This window comes from Antechinus flavipes, chromosome 2 (genome assembly GCF_016432865.1).
Source record: "Antechinus flavipes isolate AdamAnt ecotype Samford, QLD, Australia chromosome 2, AdamAnt_v2, whole genome shotgun sequence".
Classification (NCBI taxonomy): Eukaryota; Metazoa; Chordata; class Mammalia; order Dasyuromorphia; family Dasyuridae; genus Antechinus; species Antechinus flavipes.
In genome coordinates this window covers 148,548,102-148,567,507 of record NC_067399.1, presented here as the reverse complement: position 1 = coordinate 148,567,507, position 19,406 = coordinate 148,548,102, and the positions used below count along the sequence as shown (strand labels likewise).

At 34.8% G+C, this 19,406-nt stretch overlaps 1 protein-coding gene across 1 annotated transcript in view; it reads right to left on the bottom strand.

Moving 5' to 3' along the window:
* The window catches only part of LOC127548396 (two pore channel protein 2-like), a 50,007-nt gene that overhangs the window by 18,468 nt on the left and 12,133 nt on the right, over nucleotides 1-19,406 (bottom strand). The window contains exons 3-9 of the mRNA XM_051975796.1: nucleotides 18,608-18,722; nucleotides 14,206-14,334; nucleotides 11,620-11,736; nucleotides 11,376-11,494; nucleotides 11,069-11,170; nucleotides 4,360-4,486; nucleotides 1,408-1,609 (exon numbers count right to left, since the gene is read on the bottom strand). Of these exons, the coding sequence (XP_051831756.1) occupies nucleotides 1,408-1,609; nucleotides 4,360-4,486; nucleotides 11,069-11,170; nucleotides 11,376-11,494; nucleotides 11,620-11,736; nucleotides 14,206-14,334; nucleotides 18,608-18,722 (911 nt within the window). The remainder of the gene's footprint in view (nucleotides 1-1,407; nucleotides 1,610-4,359; nucleotides 4,487-11,068; nucleotides 11,171-11,375; nucleotides 11,495-11,619; nucleotides 11,737-14,205; nucleotides 14,335-18,607; nucleotides 18,723-19,406) is intronic.

The window sequence follows — 19,406 nt, the reverse complement described above, 5'->3', positions numbered from 1 at the left end:
GTGGCCAAAAAAAAAAAAAAAAAAAAAAAAAAAAAAAGCACTCACATTTGCAAAATGACTCAGAGTTCGATTTAGATGAACTATTATACACATTAGCCAGATTAATCCTAAAATGCTTTCTTCATGTTATCCTTCTGCTCAGAAACCTTCCCTGATTCCCTTTTGCTTATAGGACAGGACCTAAATTCCTAAGTCTGCCAATGAATTATCAGAGTCCAACCTACCTTTGCAACTATTCCCCTCCATAGTTCTTTATAATAGTCTTATCTATTTGCCCAGATGTAACTTGAACCTTCATATTTTTATGCATGCGATTCCCATATGCATACTCTTGTTCCCTCCCCTACTAATTCTTGCCTATAATTTATGTAATCATAGAATTTCAGATCTATACATGATGCTCTTTACAAATTACAGGAAATCAGCCAGATTCCCTTTCAAGGGCTTCAAGAATAGGTAACTTACTATCTACTGAGATAATTCCCTCCAATTTGGGGCAATTCTAAAGTTAGGTTATTTTTCCTTAGAATGAGGCAAAAATTAAATACTCTATAACTTCTTCCCATAAGAACTGGTCCTGACCAACAAAAATAAATCCAATCCCTCTTCCACATGATAGCTCATAAAATATTTGGAAGCATGTCTCTCCTAAAGCTTCCCTTCAAACATAAGATACTCTCAATTCATTCTCTCATTCTTCCAGTCCTAGTCCCGATTTCTAGATTTCTAAACCATGCATTCTCTGCTGCTGCTTCAGCCTGGAACTTTCCTTGGTACTTGAGCCCCCCTTGTCCAGTAACAGCTTGCCATCCCTGAGATCTATTCACCTTGGAATATTCCTCCACAAGGCCTGCCCCCTTCCCCATTGCCTGAGTCTCCATTTTGTGGAAGGGTCAAGGCTGACCTGCTTTCATTCTTCATCCCCTTTCCCCTCCAACTTGATTTCTTCCTTTCTGGACTGTTTTAAAGATATTTAAAATACTTGTAACATTTGTTAAATGCTTGTTCCCTTCTTTCTTTCCTTCTCAGTGTCTTTAACTGGTGGGAGGAAGCTTGATACAATGAATAATATGAACAGTGGAATCAGAGGATCTGGCTACATTGTTGATAATTCACTATATGTGTTTCCTTGGGCATGTCACAATTTCCTGGGCCTCAGTTTACTCATCTGTAAAATTAGGAGGTTGCACAACATGGCCTCTGAAGGCCTTTCTTGCTATAGATTTGTGATCCTCCTCTGCATGGGTAGATATTCCCCTGGCTGCCTGGTTCTCATGCTCTCACTCGTCATACCGGCAGCCTGTCAGAATAGACTTGAATGTTTGACATTGTCCCTCACCCCTTTCATCCCTCTTACAAGGATTAGATGAAAGGCCAGAGACTGATTTATTGATTTGTGACACTCACCCACATATCCCTTCTGCTCCTCATCAGATATCCTCAAAAGGAGCTCCCGGTGGGAATTGCTGATGTCAGGTGCCACCATTTTTACTAACTGCTTCCAATGGGCTTCCTTAACCACAAATTCTGGGCCCTCCTGAGTCTTCAGAATGTTGAAAGCCTTTATCATTTTGTGACGTTTCATGTAAGCCAGTTTGCGAATCTCATTCTAAAAAAAAAAATAAAGCATTTTTTAAAAGTGCAAGACAAATTCATATTTAACTAGCCTAGTGATAATTCTGTGATCCAGCCCATCTGGTCTTCCCTTTGTTTCTCACCTGTGGCTCCGTTCCCCATCACTGTGTTTTGACTCCTTTCCAAAATATCTTGGATATATCTACTTTGGATATGTATGTATTTTATTCACCTTAGAGTTATGCTCTCAAACATATATTTATGTGTGTCTGTGTGTTATTTCCCCTATTAGAATGTAAGTTCCTCCTCACTTACAACTTATTTTATTCTTTGTACTTGTATCTTCGGTCTTAGCACATTTAATACAATACTTGATGGATTGATACTGACAGAAGCAAAGAAGAAATAAAAATCGGTCTCATGTTCATGCATGATGAAAAAACTCTCTCTGTACTCTGAGAATACCTACTCTCCTCCCCCTTTGCTATAAACAGAATCCATCTTACCTGCATTCAATACATGTAAGCTCTTGAAAGGCTGACACTTTAAAGGACTGAGAGTAGCAGATGACAGATAGCTTAAGTTTCATCTCAGCAAGGGAGAAGAAGTGGAAATGAAAGAAAATCCAGGATGTTTCTAAGAGAAAGCCCTAGAATTAAGTTAGTCAGATTAGGAGGGAAAGGAAAAGACAGTTCGAGGATTAGGCTAGGCTAGATAATTCTGAAATTCAAGAATATTGGTGGTAGAGACCAACAGAACACAAACTCCTTGAGGACAGGAACTGGCTCACTTTTATATTTGCATCCCCAGCACCTAGCATGGGTGATGAAATGATAAAGATCATAAAATCTGGCTTACAGAAACCTGACCTCAGGCTCTAAAATTAGTATTCTATTACAAAATATTCCTATAGATAGTTTTTCTTTTCAAAAAGATCTCATTTAGGTATACATATTTAGTCCAAAAATGGTTTGGTTTTTTTTAAGTTTCATATACTTCTAAATCTTTATTCTGCCTTAAAGGTGGATTTGGGTTTTCTGGGTAAGCTTCTTAAATACAAACATGATTTAGTTTTTGTCTTTATACCCCCAGAGTCTAGCACATAGTAAGCCTTTAATATATGCTTGATAAACTGAATTAAATTCTCAAAGGAAGTAAGCTCTGGCAGATTCAACCATGCCAGAGAAGCTTCAGGTGTGAACCTATCATAAATTCTCATAAATCAATAAAAACCAGCCTAGCCAAATTTGAAAGAATGATTATATCAGGGTTGGTCCACTGGATGAATATTTTTGAACAAGCCAACTCATGAAGTAAACTTCCTAGGACATGGTGAGAATCTCTACTAATAGAAGGAGTATGCACATTGATAAATCACAGTCCTTTAAGTAAAATTCAAATTTATTTTAACTTTTAATTTTTATTTTTTTTATTTTTACAAGTATCATAGTAGATAGGGAGCCAGCCTTGAGGTCAGGAAGGCCAAGTGCTTCCTATAACACATGCAGGATGTGTGACTTAGAGGAAATCATAACCTATTAGTGGCCCAGGCAACTAAGACTCTAAAGTGCAGAGCAAGTACTGTTCTGTATTGCTAGCTGGGGATTTCTTCACAGGAAATTCCCTAGAACGATGAAATCATAGATCCAGTCTCCCCTTTCTCTTCCCTTCCTTTTTTTCCTCCTGTCCTTCATACATATGGAGTATACTTCTTTTTCTTATCTCCAAAGATAATAAAAAATAGTTATGGGTAACATTTGAATAGCACTTTAAGCAAATGCTTCACATGTATCATCTTATTTGATCCCCACAATAATTCTGTGAAGTGGGAGCTATTATTATTATCTCTATTTTACTGATAAAGAAAGAGAATCCAAGAAAGCTTAAATGTTATTGCTCAAGGTCCTACAGCCAATGACTGAGGACAATGTGATGGCAGATATTCCTGATTCCAAATCCAGCACACTGTGCCACTTGATGACCATTAACTATAGTTTAACAGAGAGCATTATGGAGGACCTATGTCTTCAGCAACTGTGGAAAACTCCTGGTATGGGAATTCTCTTTGTTAAATAGAAAAGAAACCCATCAATAATTTAGCAAATAAATTCTAGGAAATTGTCTGAGATTTTTGAAAGTTTAAGTGACCTGTCTACTTCTATCAGAAGTATCATTTGAACTTTAGTCTTCCTGTCTTCCTAACTCCAAATCCAGCATATTATTCTATGCTATAAAAAGAAGCAATATTTTAAATATCTTTAGAAGCTCCAAACTAAATGGTGGAGGATGGACAGATATTTTATGGTACACATTTGACTTTTTTTTTCTTTTTGCTGAGGCAATTGAGGTTAAGTGACTTGCCCAGGGTCACACAGCTAGAAAGTGTTAAGTGTCTGAGGCCAGATTTGAACTCAGGTCCTCCTGACTTCAGGGTTGGTGCTCTATCCACTGTACCACCTAGCTGTCCCAGTACCATTTGATTTTAATGACATTTCTTAGGGCTTCATTAAACAATTACATCTCTGCCACACAGAAATAACTCAACTCTAGGGGAAGAACAAGGACCTAAAAAATGAAGCCTCCTTCCCATGTTAAGCTCTTGGGAGGACAGGGGTAATAAGCAACAGATGGGATCAGCAATAAAATCGAAGGGAAAAGTCCCTAGAATTTTGAAATATGTTTTTCATGATAATGAAAAAAAAAATTTTAAGGCATTGGTCTTTATTTCTTTGTTCCCCAGGACACAACAGCCAATGTTCCCTGCCTTTTTGTTTTCTATGTTACCTTTAAATGCTTTCTGTAGTTGTTGTACACAACAGCTAAAAAAACAGACATGAAGATGTAGGTATTGATCACAATGTAAGTTATGAAGAAGAGAGAATACCGCCAATCTAAGTTATAAGCAGGCATCCTGGAAGAGAACAAAACAAAACAAGATTTAACTGTTTTATAGCAATACATTTTGAGTTTTAATTTTAATCACTCTCTTCACCTCCCTTCTGTATTTCTTTGAGAAATACAGAATACATACACACACACACACACACACACACACACACACACACACACATATGTACCTGATTAACTTCCTTTGGGAGAGGCCCCGAGTTATGAGCTAAACCTAAGTCTGAAGAGATTTTCTCTGAGACTCTTGAATAGCTTAAGGACATAGAAAGCCAGGGAGAAAGAACCTTGTACTCCTCATTTAGAGACCAGGCTCTCTCAGGCCAGAAGCTGGTCTGAACATGAACCCAAAGTCAGAATTCTTTGGTAAAAGAGATGGTCTTTTGTTACATAAATCTTTGATTTATTCCTTCAGGTTAATTGTTATCACTATATAGATAGCTCCTTTTAATATTTAAAAGATCCTAGAATAAGTAATATATCAGAACTCCTGTTGTCATATCAACCTAATAATTAGGAGGGAAAAGATATTTTAAAAATCTAGAATAGAAAATAATCTTTAAATGTTTCAGAATATTTGTATTTTTGACCTCCACAATGCTTCTATTTTTTACAGAATTCAGCTTGGTTCTACTTCCTTGATTTACTTTAAGTAATGCTATTACTTAGTATTAAAAATTCAATTCAATAAAATGTTTAATAATAGTCTAGCATGTTCAAAGCATAGTACTAGATTTTTTTTTAATCATGATTTAACATGATCCCTTGTCCCCCAAAAGCCTGCACAAGTCTAGTAGGGACTATATGTCATCTATAACAATGGACTTACATTATTTTATATTATAACAAAGATACTAGCATAGTACTATTTGAATGGAAAAGAATGATAAGATGGGAAAGGAGAAGCATTTTTTAAACTGGTTTCATCTATTTCAATCCAATCCAGCAAGCATTATTAATTGTTTATCCTGTACAAGGCACTATTCTGGGTGCTGAGAATTCAAAGAAAAAAAAAAAATCAAGCTCAAGACCCAAAATAAAAACAATTCCTGTCCACAGAGAATTTGCATTCTTCTGTAAAGACATAATATGTAAACAGATCAGTATCATGATAATTTAAGGAGTAGAGAGAGGTCAATAATAACTAAAGGGATCAGGAAAGGTTTTCCATAAGAGGCAGTACTTGAACTAAACTTTTAAAGGAGCTCAAGATCCAAAGAGGCTTAATTAGGGAAAGAATATGTGTATTCTAGGAACACAAAACAGCCTAGACAAAGGCATGTAGTTGAAAAATGAAAAATTGCATTCGTGGAAGAGGAAGTAACGTAATTTGGCTAGAATATAGAAGGCATGAAGGGCAGTAATGTGGTACAAACCTGGAAAGGTAGGTTTAAGTCAACTTGGCTTTAAATGGCAAACAGAGATCTGTATTTTATCCTAGAGCCAATCAGGAATGATGAATCTTTTTTAGCAGAGGAATGACATGATCAAATGTGTACTTTAAGAAAATTACTTTGTCAGCTATTTAGAGACTAAATTAGAGAGGAGAGACTGAAGTAAGAAGGATGATTAAGAGGCTACAGCAATAGGACAAGTAAAAGGGAATGAGGGCCCAAACTATAGTGGTATCTGTGTGAATGAACAAGAGACATATTGTGAGGGAAAATCTATAAACACTTTAACAACTGATTGGATACTGAAGGAGAGGGAAGAATCAAGGATGACTCAGAATTTTTGAACCTCAATAACTTGAAGAATGGCAGTGCCTTTAATAGGACAAGGGATATTCAGAGCACAGGCAAGTCTAGTAAAACAATACAAAAACCAATGAGTTCAAGTTTGCTGAGGTTGTGATGTCTATGAAACACCCTGCTGGAAATGTCTGGCAGAGATTTGATACATAGTACTAGAGCTTAAGGGAGAGAGAAAGCTTGGCTATACATAGACCTGGGAGTCATCCACATAGACATGAACCAATGGGAATTGAAGAGATCCTCAACTAACTAGCCCAAAGAGAAAAGAAGAAGAGGTCCCAACTTGGAGACATCCAGGGAGACCAGCAGAGCATGGGTGATGATCTATTAAAAGATAATGAGAAAAAAATGATGAGAAGATATGATCAGACAAACAGGAAGAGAACTAAGAGATTATTATCACAAAATCCCTAGGAAGACAAAGGGAGCCAATGCTGGTAGAGAGTTTTAGGATGAGGAGTGAACATTTCACTTGGATTTTGAAGATTTTACCAGGTAAAAATGGAGGTAAAGGAAAAGCAAGAAGATTCTGATTCAGTTTTTACTTCAAGCAGGACTTTAATACCTTTTTATCTCAAGCTGAAATAGCATATGGAGCTAGCTATGACTACCAATTTAATTCTGTATAAACAAATGCAGTAGGGGAAGAAAATTTGGCAAATTAATTTATTACTGAGGACATGACAGCAATAACAATTCTTTAAGAAAAACAAAAGTTTCACGTCAATAAGAGATTCCTGCCCATATTTTTGAATTTGCACAAGAATGCCTCCATTTCCCATACCTCACATTATCTTATAAGAAAGCAAACTCAGAAAGCATTCGTCTTTGATTACTACAAAGTGAGGACACTTCACAAATAGAGATTAAAAAAAAAAAAGAATGAATTTGCCTATAATTTTCCCCTACTTTAGACATTACCTTGGCTCATGGACTTCTCATAAGATTCTCAGAATTTTAGAACCAGAAAATCTCTGTAGAGATTATCTAGTGTAGATGGCAGAGGTAGAATGTAAATTCTAGTCCAGACCATAACTTCAGGAAAGCCTATACCAAGAGAACATATTCATTCATCATCTAAACACAGTCCTTCATGATTCTAAAAATCTGATATATGTGCAGACCTCATGAGTGAGAAAAGCAAAAAATTGTCTAAAAGTATGTGTTCAGCCAGAAGAAACAAGTAACATAACTTCCACAGCTGTTTTTACACTGTTGTGATTTTGCTCTATAAAAATCATATATCCCTTCAACAAATAAGTGGAATGCTCACTTGCATCCTTTCTGACTCATGCCTTTCTTATCAGCATGACACTGAGTCTGGGTAGGGTCCACTGGACAGATCCAACAATCTAGTCCAACCAACACTTTGATTTTACAAAGTTAAATAAACTTCTTTATTTCCCTTCAAGCTCCAAACAATAGCATTAATGTGACTGAGCCCTCTAACATTCCTTGATTTATACACCAAAGACCTCCAGCTCCATTTACTACTCATCAGTAGAGTCATACTTTCAATCTTATCATTCAAAACTATACTATCTGACTGCAATCTCCTTCTCTACATATTCCACTTTTTCAGTCCTACTGACTATGGTCTTCATACTGATCCAATGCCCTTCTGGCTTCACCACGTCAGGGTTCCTGACAGCATCTTAGCATTTCCTGGCTGCTTGACCTCTCACTATATCTTTCCTTATACATTTATACTATTTAGTAGACTTCAACCTTCACTCCCATACTGCCAAGTAATTTCGGAATAAATCATGAAAACATGATTGAGTCAATTATGAATTCATATTATTTACCATTAGTTGGATTTTAGTTAAAATTTGGAGATCAGGTTTTGTTCTCATCATCAAAAATATGTAAATTAGAAAAGGGAGATGAGAAAATTAGGCTGGGAGAAGGAAGAAAAGTAGAATATCATGCTGGGTGTCTTCTTATTACGTGCAAAATATTAAGGGAATAGGAAGTGGCCACCAGAATATTAGATGGATCTTCTCTAGAAGATTTATTGAAAGCCATTTATTGAAAGGATAATTTTTCAACATTGACCCTTTCATAAAGAAGCATACAGAATGGAGCATGAAGGAGTTCTAATGTGCACTGATAAAGGAAGGACTCATGATGACAAGAACATGAATTCAACAAATTATCAAAGTATGAACTCCCTGTTATATCATCTATAACTGATTTATATCTTCTCCACAAATCCTGCCTCTTAGAATCACTTTGCCTTCCAAACTCATCTCTAGTATAAATTTCTAAGTAAAGCCTTTCTTGATTCCCATAAGCTATTAATGACTTTCCTCTCCTTGTATTTGTAGCACTCCCTTCTAGACTATCTCCCCATAAAGCAACTATTACCCTCAAGTTCAAGGGTATATAGGATTCTGCATTCCTAAAACAGTGGCTGTTCAATCCCCACTAGAATGCTTTCTTTTAACAGTGGAAGTATTTACTAAGATAGCATCGTAAGAGAAGTTACAAAACATCCCTCTCTTCCCTCCATTCTCCACTAACCTAAGGAACACTCCCCTAAGTCCACAGGAAGAGTGGGCATGAATTGAGAGTATTATGTCTGTGAAGAACTTAGGTAGGGAACATATGTGGCCAAAATAACTCATACCTGTGGTACTGAAAAATCCCAGTGAATTCTTTCTTCATATAATCCTCATGTTACTCCTCTCTTGACACAAAATCTCTACTGAGTAAGCTATTTCACAGGGTTTCCTGGATCTGCTCCTCCCTATAGGTAAACTATCAACTCCTTTTTTTTTTATTAAAGCTTTTTATTTTCAAAACACATGCATGGATAATTTTTCAACATTGACCCTTGCAAAAACCTTGTGTTCCAGTTTTTCCCCCTTTTTTCCCATCCTATACCCTAGATAATAGGTAATCCAATATATGTTAAACATGGTAAAAAAAAATATGTTAAATCTAATATATGCATATATATTTATACAATTATCTTGCTGCACAAGAAAAATCAAATCAAAAAGGGAAAAAATGAAAAAGAAAATAAAAGGCAAGCAAACAACAACAAAAAGAGTGAAAATGCTATGTTGTGATCCAGACTCAATCCCCACAGTCCTCTTTCTGAGTGTAGATGGCTCTCTCAAGATCACTGGAACTGGCCTAAATCATCTCATTGTTGAAAAGAGCCAAGTCCATCAGAATTAATTATCATATAATCTTATTGTGTGTATAGTGATTTCCTGGTTCTGCTCATTTCACTTAGCATCAGTTCATCTAAGTGTCTCCAGGTCTCTCTGTATTCATCCTGCTGGTCATTTCTTATAGAACAATAATATTCCATAGCATTCAAATACCATAACTTATTCACCCATTCTCCAACTGATGGGCATCCATTCAGCTTCCAGTTTCTAGCAACTACCAAAAACTCTACCACAAACTTTTTTGCACATGTGGGTCTCTTTCTCTCCTTTAAGATCTCTTAGGGATATAAGCCCAGTAGGAACACTGCTGGATCAAAGGGCATGCACAGTTTGATAGTCCTTTGGGCATAGTTCCAATTTCCTCTTCAGAATGGTTAGATCAGAAACTATCAACTTCTAAGGCTAATTATCTCTTGAATTCACAGTCAGCTTCCTTGAAGTTGCTTCCTACTTGGAAGGCCATCTCCTTGGATCTATCTGAAAACCGTTTTTCTGCTCCCTGTCTCAAACTGAGATACTCAGTCAATTGCCTCTTCCAATTCAAACCTTTTCCCACACTGCAAAATAATAAAGGGTATAGGGGCCTAGTTATAATTAGTTTAATACCTCATTATCTGCCTCTTGCTTTATAAGATTATGTCCCTAATATGAAATTTTTATTTTACATATATTTTATGCACACATCTTTACTTATCACTGTAAATATCTTGAGAACAAGAAATTTCATTTTTTTTCCTTGCATCCCCAGAACATAGTAAAGTGCTTGGCCTATAAAAAACATTTAATAAATGATTTCTTAGTGATTGATAAAAATGAATTCATTCTCTAAGTTTCAGCTGAAATGCTATCTCCTCAAAATCTAACCTTGTGTCTAGAGAGGAGTAACATGAGGATTATATAACCATCAATTAGAAGGGATTTCTCTATCTTTGATGCTTCCACATCATATCACATTATTTATTATATTATTATTATTACTATTACCACCCTCCTCATAAGCTTTATTTGTGTCCATATCTTATCTTTCCAATTAGAATCTAAGTTCTTTGAGAGGAGACACTATGTCTTAGTTGCGCTGGCAAAACTGAACACAATAGGTACTTAATAAATGCTGAGTAGATGAACCGCCTTTCTTTTCAGTTCAGTTCTACAGATTTCATCATGTCTAATTCCCTCTAGGTGGGACTTACAGAATCAATCCTTCATTCCTCTGCACTATGATCATCACATGTTGGTCTTTTAGAGAAGTATGGAAGGAAACTTTCCCTTAAAAAAAGAATCAATATCTATATGGCATGAGTTTCTGAAAGACAGAATTCAAATTTTAATAGTAAGAACTTCCTATAGCTGTAAATCAGATGAACAGATTTAAATTCAAAAATATTTTTCCAAATAATTGATGTTAGCTGGTACTACCTTCCACTAAATAAATAAATAAATATTATAGCATCCTCCGTATTTCATGGATCTGTCCCATCACCAATTTAAGGAAGAACACAGAAAACATTTATTTCTCTCATAATATGCCTTGTGTCAGGAGATTCCCCACATTAAATATTACTTCTACTCTGCTAACATGTAGTTCTATTTAGGTAACTAAACCCAAACGATGACATTAATACAATGAAGGATAAATACTAAAACACATACATGACATCAGGGCTGTTAGCAGTGGTTACCAGCACATAGAGGTCAAACATTATATCCAGGATATTTGTAAAATAGGATGATCCTTCCACTGTTTTAAGATTCCTAAAGAAAGAGAAAATAAAAACATATATACACACAAGTATAAGAAGGGTGAACAATGGACCCACAAATGTACTTTTTGTCCTTGCAAAACTTTGGTTGTATTGTCCAATGATAAAGTCACCTTCTGATTTAAGAGTCCTTCTTGGATAAGGGAGAGTTCAAATGTAAGAAGACCCAGAAGAGAAGATTCTAGAGATGTCCTTACCTATCACCAAATAATTTCAAGGCCATAAGGGAGAACATCAACACATTGAATATGAGCAAGAGAAATACATAGAGAACCTCTGGCAAAGTGTTCCGGATACTTCGGAAGGCTCTTCGAATCTGCCAAGACAAATATTTAATTTTACTCTGGATGTAACCTAATACCAATATGATTTCTCCTTGAAAGAAATTAGCTGTGTAGTTGAGGGGGAAAATATTGTAACATATCAAGCCAACCCTCTTACCTGACGACTTTCAGGAAAGTTGATTAAGAAGAGAGGCCTCAGGAACCTTGACCATCGAACACTATGGATGTTAAAGACTCTAAGAGTTCCATAAATAATTAGATCTAGTAAGGTCAACTATAAAGGAAACAAAATAAGAAGTTAAAAGAGGACTAATGAAGAAAAAAGCCTAACAATAAATGGTTTTAGGGAGAAAACACTAAAACACAGTGAAATCTCATAAATTGAGTCTTTCTAATTTCGATTTTGTCACTTTTGGATAGGCTTAGGCTATAATTTATTTTTCCCAGAGACAAGAGGGTTAGCTAATGAAGTAAATAATGCAATTAATAGATATCCTAATATGTAACTGACAGCCAAATCTTTGTTGAAAATCAAAAAGCATCAGGACATGGTGGCCCATGCTTGTAATCCCTATTATTGGGAAAACTTGAAGATAGTAGATTACCTGAATTTAGGAGTTCAGAGCTTCTCTTAAGCTAAAGTCAATCAAGAGTCATCACCAAATGCAGCACTACTATTTGAGTACCTATGAATGGAGGGCCACCAGGCTACCTAAGGAGTAAATTAGCCCAAGTTGGAAAAATGGAGAAGGTTAAAATTTCCATGGGACAACTAGGTGACTCAAAGGATAAACCTTTGGAAACAGGGAGACTCTTCTTCCTAAGTTCAAATCTGGCCTCAGATACTCAATAGCTGTGTGATCCTAGGCAAATCATTCATCCTACTTCCCTCAGTTCCTTATTTAGAAAATGAGTTGGAGGAAATGGCAAACCACTCCAGTCTCAAGAAAACACCAAATGGGACCATAAATTGTCAAACATCACTAGACAACAACAACAACAAAATATTGGGACTGAGCCTAGGAGTAGAGGTTGTCCTTTTAGACCAGGTGAGATAGTATGACCCTATCCCAGGAAAGGAAAAGGAAAAAAAAAAAAAGGAGGGGAAGGGGATGGAAGGAAAGAGAAAAAAATGGAGGGAGGAAAGAAGAACAACAAAAAAAATTTACTTTTTAGGTATCTACTATATTCATGGTACTAGGAATATAAAACAATCTTTTATTAAGTATTTGTACTAGATATTAGAGATGATAAAAAATAAATCTAAAACTCACTGCCTTTAATGTGCTTAATTCTTTCAAGAGAGACAACATGTACATATAAAGGAACTACAAAAGAAATATGTTCATAAGTTGCATCTACATATATAAGCCTAAACAAGATACATAAAAATAAATGTATAAATGCAAAGCAAGAGGGAGAGAAAAACAAGTGAGTCTAAGCCTCTTAAAGGGATTAAAATCCACTTGATGAGACAAGATGTATACCTAGCACTGAATATTTTGTTTTGGATGGATTAAAGTTTCATACCTATTATAAACCTATTCCTCCTAAAGAATGAAAATGATGAGAAATCTTTCATTCTTACTCCTATTTCTAAACAATATTTTCACATGTTATTAAAAAAAAGTCATTTTTACTTCAATTCATTTTAGGATTGGAAGAATTCAGGGAATAAATCATGACTATACAACAAAGAAATAGAAAGCAGTTTGTCATTTAATTAAAATAAAGTAAAGGCAGATTGCCTTTAAACATTGCCATGTTTTAGACAAATTCATTGACTTTTTGCTTGACTATTCTTATTTGTTACAAGGGAAAGTTCAACAGGTGCTAGGAGGCAGCCACGGGAACTAAAAGTGATGTTTAAACAAAAAAAGTAAAACATTCAATGCTAAAACTTTTAAAAATAAAACAAGAAATGACAAAATATTTAAAAAGAAAATAAAAAACTGTCAAATAAGATTTTTTAAAAGAATACAGAGAACACAAAGTTCTAAGGGAATGGAAACAGATTCTCCCCCATCTCTACCCCAGTATAGTGCATATAAACATAAGTGCAAGATATGAGAGAAGTAACATACTACAATCATTTTTAAGGACAGTTTCTATAAATGTTCTACAAAAGTATGAAACAGTACATATAATATCAGATATTTTTTCAATATATTCAATTGCTATGCTGACTTTTTCCTTGTTCCTTAAACCCAAAAACTTTTTTTAAAAAGATGAGACTCTGGGAAGAAGGAAGAGAGAATGCAGGGTAAATGTAGATAATGTAAAAGTAAAAAATATCAATTAAAACCAACTTTTCCCCAAGGATCAATTTCAACATCCTTAATTATATGAAACTTTGAAAAATGTTTCTACAAACTCTACAATAGCTTTACTTTCTTTCTGCCACTCCAATTTTCCTCCACCTGAATATAGGGGCCATACAAGTAAGTATTAAATTTGGCCTCTGTACATGGCACAGTTTAAAAAATTTTTTTAAAGAAACACAGTGATCTCTGGCTTGGCTTGTAATTTTCCCTCTTCCCAGAATTTAAACTAAACCACAACTTCCTGGCCACAAGTAGAAACCCCAGCATGTGAGAAAATGAAAGACAAATGAGAACATTAACAAAGCTTCAGTAGTTTTGCATCCTTATCCATGAAGGAAATTTATAAAGAATAGACCAAGCAGCTGATTCTGTCATTTTCTTCTGTCAAATCTTTTAAAGATACAATACATAAGACTCACCAGTATAGTTAGCAAGATACAAATATTTTTTGTATCCTTCCAGAAAACTGTCCGTGAAGTGACTTTTGCAAACTGTACAAGCCGCCCAAAGAATGTACAAAGGCAAAGAACTTCAACAAGAGAGGTAGCCTACACATGGAAAAAAAAACAGAACCAGATTTATCACGTCATATTTGACTTAATATTTCTAGACTAAGCTTTAATTTTGTCTTAACCCTTCTTTGCTAGTTTTCCTCTTCTCAAACAGAAGATCAGAAAATGAAACAGCACTATCAAATATTGTTATAAAGGAGCAGCTAGAGGGCACAGTAGATAAAGCACCAGCCCTGGAATCCTGAGGACGTGAATTCAAATTGGACCTTGGACACTTACCAGCTGTGTGACCCTGGTTGGGCAAAACACTTTACCTCAATTGCCTCCCTCTAAAAATTGTTATAAAGTGGGAAGAGAGGGCAACTAGATGGTGCAGTGGAGAGAGCACCAACCCTGAAGTTCAAATATCTGTCCTTAGACACTTTATACTTACTAGCTATGTGACTCTGGGCAAGTCACAACCTCCAAACTGTCTCACACACACACACAAAAAAAAAAACCATCAAGAAAGAAAAAATGTGGGAAGAGAAGAAATACTGGGGGAAACTATGATAATGTAAAAAAATGTAAAAATTCATTAATAATTTTTAAAAAGGAAAAAAAATATCTCACTACTGTAGTCCTCAGTGGCTTAACAGTATCCCATAAAAAAAAGCACAGGTACATTATTCTATCTTATAATGCTTCCTTTAAGAAAATTTACTGTTAACAAGCTCTTATTTGACAAATAGCTAGATCCCAGATTCATAGATTTAGAGCTGGAAAGGACTCATAAATTGGACAGTTCGACTTTACTTTCCCCATTTTAAAGATGAGAAAATGGACTCTCAGAAAGGCTAAGAATTTTATCTAAATTTACACAGAGAGGATGCAGCATAGCCAAGATTTGAACTCAAGTCCTTTTTCTTTAAATCCAGTGTTTATAGAACCATCAATTTAGATCTGGAAGGAATCTTAGGAACTGAGTCCAACCCCCTCATTTTACAGATAAGGAAAAAAAAGACTGAAGAGCAAATGACTTGCCCAAGCTAGTTAAATGCTCTTTCCTTTGCAGCCAGGTGACATAGTGGATGATGAACTAGACTTGAAGTCATGAAGAAGTGAGTTCAAATCGGGCTTCACACACTTACTGTGTAACTTTGGAGAAATCATTTTATCTTTCTCTAATTTGGTTTTCTCATCTTTAAAATAGGGCTAGCATCTAACTCACAGGGTTGTTGTAAGGATCAAATGAGATAGACAACACATATAAAATTCTATGAAAACTTTAAAACACTATAAAAATGCAAGCTATTATTATTTGCTATATAACTGCTGGATACAACTCATCAGCAGAGTTAGAGTATTATAAAAAGTCTGATTCTTTGCCATAAATTGTTATATAGACAATATAGACAAACTATTTTGTCTATATAGGGGAAACTATCACATAACAATATTTCATTAATTTCCTTGATATTCTTGATCTTTTATTCTTACTGATAAATTTTGTTATTTCTTCTAGTTCTAGAAAAAATTTTTTAATAGTTTAATTAGCATAGCACTTAAGTTAATTAATTTGGGTAGAATTGTCATTTTATTATATTGGTTTGTCCTACCCATGAGCAACCGATATTTTTCCAACTGTTTAGATCAGGCTTTATTTTCATGAGGAATGTTCATAGTAGCTCCTGTGTTTGTCTTGCCAGGCAGATTTCAAAGTATCAAATGACAATGTTGAGACATCAAAAACTCTATGATTTAGCCATGCTTGGCTGGCCAAGTATGAGAATGAAGCCCTCCCAGGCACTAGAATAATATCAGGGTTGTCTCCAAGATCTGCTTTTGCACAAGAGTGACAATTGCACTACAATCAATTGCACCACTGAGAATGAATCCCCTATAGTTAGGAAAGGGAAGCTGCTAGTGACAGTCAAGCCCTGCTCCTATGCAGCTAATCCAAATGGCCAATGAATAAAAAGCATGTATTTTGGTAGCATATTTCTTAATCAGAATCTTTCTTACTAGGAAAGAAAGTACAAACAAACATTCCTGGAAGTCAAGATGAAAGGATAAAATGAGTTATGATATTATACCTAACTCAATATCAAAATGACAAAAAACATAAAATAAATATCAAACATTCTTGGGGAAGAGAAGGGAGAAAGTAAAGAGTTTGAGAAAGGTTAGAAAAGGTTGGAAGATAAGAGCAACACAACTTGTTCTCAGTTAATGAGTATTTATTTAAAAAATAAATATTTATTAAGCCTACTATGTGCCAGGCACTGTGGTAAATGCTAGAGATACAAAAGAAAAAAAAAAGGCAAAATATAATTCCTATCCTTGAGTAGACAAAATGCAAACAACTATATAGAAACAAATTATGTATAGTATAAATGGGAAATAATTCAAAGAGGGAAAGCACAAGAATTAAAATATAAAATGTTCTCGGTCAAAGAAAGAATTAAAAGGTGAAATTCTGGAGAGAGAACACTTGTCATTAGGTCTCCAGGGCAGGCTCTAGGTCTTGGTAGAAATCAATGATGCAGCTCCAAGAAATAGGTAACTGTCATCCTCCCTACAATTCTTTTTTCCTAATTTTTCCTCCCTTCTAACCCTAACAAAATCTAATTCACATTTCCCTTTAAAGCCACAAATAGGAGACCCAATCTCACTTCAGAGGCCTCCTACTCACTAATTCCAGAAATTCTTTTATCAGGGCCAGAATCATCATTAATTAATTATATTATGTTGGTGATTTTTATAAGATAAATAATCAATGATTTTGTATGTTATACACTCAGGTTCAGTCTGAATTTAAACAAAATTTTGCGTGTTAAAGAAAAGTTTGGGAATTATTAAGACATGACAAACTCATTCATGCCAAAAAAAGTTTATTCAGCTGTTTTTCCAGGATGCTGACATTCTGAAGTAGCTCCTTCTGCCCATTTTTCCTCCTCAAAACAGGAAAAGGTTTGATAAGTCCTTTTGGAAACCAAACAAAGAAGAGCTATGTCAGGCTATCAGAGCCCTAGAAAGACAGCTGAATGACTAAATGATCACATCTCTTCCTGCTGTTTTGATAGGCAAGAGGGACTTAGAAGAAAAGGATGTCATTGGAACATGAAGGGTGTACAGAGGTGGGAGACATAAAGAGGGGAATAGTTATTGGTGAAAGGTAGGAAGAAAATAAAAGAACCAGGAGGGAAACTTAAGAAATCATATATATATATTTGCCTGTCCTTTCCCTGTTTACTTTTAAATAAGTAAGGACAAAGAAGCCAAGCTGAGAGATATCTTTTATATGTGGAGCTATGAAAGCATACTACTCTACCTTCCATAAGTTGGATAAAGTAATATTATCAATTTTTTTCCTTTTAAAGCATAAAGTAGTGGTCCTCAAAATATAGTCTTGAGAGCACTTTCAGAGTATTGCAAGGCCAGAATTATTTCCATAATAATATCAACTCTATTTGCCTTTTAACTAGTCCTTTTTATAACTACTTATTTTCATGAAGCCGGATTTTCTTCATATTTTTCAAATAAAAAAACACATCACAACAGGTTGAATGTAGGAGGCAGATATGAGAATTTAACTATTCTTTTAAGCAACACATGAAAGAGATTTGCAAAAATATGCAAAACAATGTCATTCTTTTCATTTTTTTTTTGGAAACTATAGTGATTTTTCATTTAAAATGAGGCAAGAGGACCTGAGTTCAAATTCAGAATCAAACATCTGACATTTATTGTCTGTGTGACTCTGGGCAAGGCATTTAATCCTGACTACTTCGCCTCTGAATCTGGTGTTTAGAATAGAGGATCTACACATCCATTATTATAACATATCATAACATGCTTGTTGACATCAAGTGAAATATTCTTTTAGAACATCATTTCTCTTCTAAATTCCAAGAGTTCTAAAGGAATTTCAGTACCTGATACATCTGACCTCATTTATTTGGATAATACCACTTATGATTCATTTTATTAAACCATTCTTTCCATTTGTTCTCATCCAGTTGTCCATGTCCTCCTAGAAATCTGTTGAAGGGATTTCTGCCTAATGTACTGGTAGCATTACAATAGATCTTATGCTTTCTTTTCAAAAGGAAGAGAAAGAAAACTATGTATATGTGTAAAGGAATGGAATTTATTCTTGAAGAACTTGATTTCATAATACAAGATTTATTTCTCACAAACAGAAAGACAAAAAATAAAATCATAATTCATATTTGTTCAAATTTGAGGAAAAAATAGAAATTTTACTGTTCTGTCAACAACTTATATAAACCAAAGAGTTACTTGGTTTTTCACCTCTGGGACTTACCAGAAAAGGGAGTGGATATACAGCAGGCTCCTCAAACAGGGCAAGAGAAAGATCTAGAAAAATAAAGAAGTAGGTGGCAATTTGCATAGACCAGTGGCTGTAAAGATAGTAAAATCTGGAAGGAAAAAAAAAAGGATATTATAAATAAATAGCAAATCAAATGGTTACCAAAACATTCATTTCTTTCCTTAATGTAGGGTTTGAATTTTTGGTAAAATATATCCCTTAAACTATGATCCTTTTCACCCTTTCTTTCCTGTAGAATTGGAGGGACAAAAAGCCACCAGAAGACAAGTTTGCACAAGAGTTTAGAAGTAAAATTGTCTTTTTATATTTAAAATTAATCAATATTGTCCTTTAATGAACCAAATTACCCCCAATCTGTTCAGAATTAAACTTTTTAAAATATATCACATGACTGTGTACAAAGTTATAGCAATGTTGTAAGATGATCAGCTATGAATGACTTTGTTATTCTCAGCAATACGATGATCCAAGACTACTCGGAATGGCATGATGAAAAATGCTACCCATACCTAGATGGAACTGATGGTATCTGAATACAGATTGAAGCATACTTTTTTTAAACTTAAGGTTTTTTTGAGAATTTTTTTTTGGAGGGTGGGAGGAGATCTATGTTTTCTGAATGAGTTTTATGGAAATGTTTTGCATATTGTGCTTTCTCATTGTGGGGGGGGGTGAGAAAGAAGGGAGAAAATATAGAACTCAAAGTTTTAAAAACAGATGTTTATTATCATTTTACATGTAATTAGGGGAGAAAAAGAAAATAAATAAATAA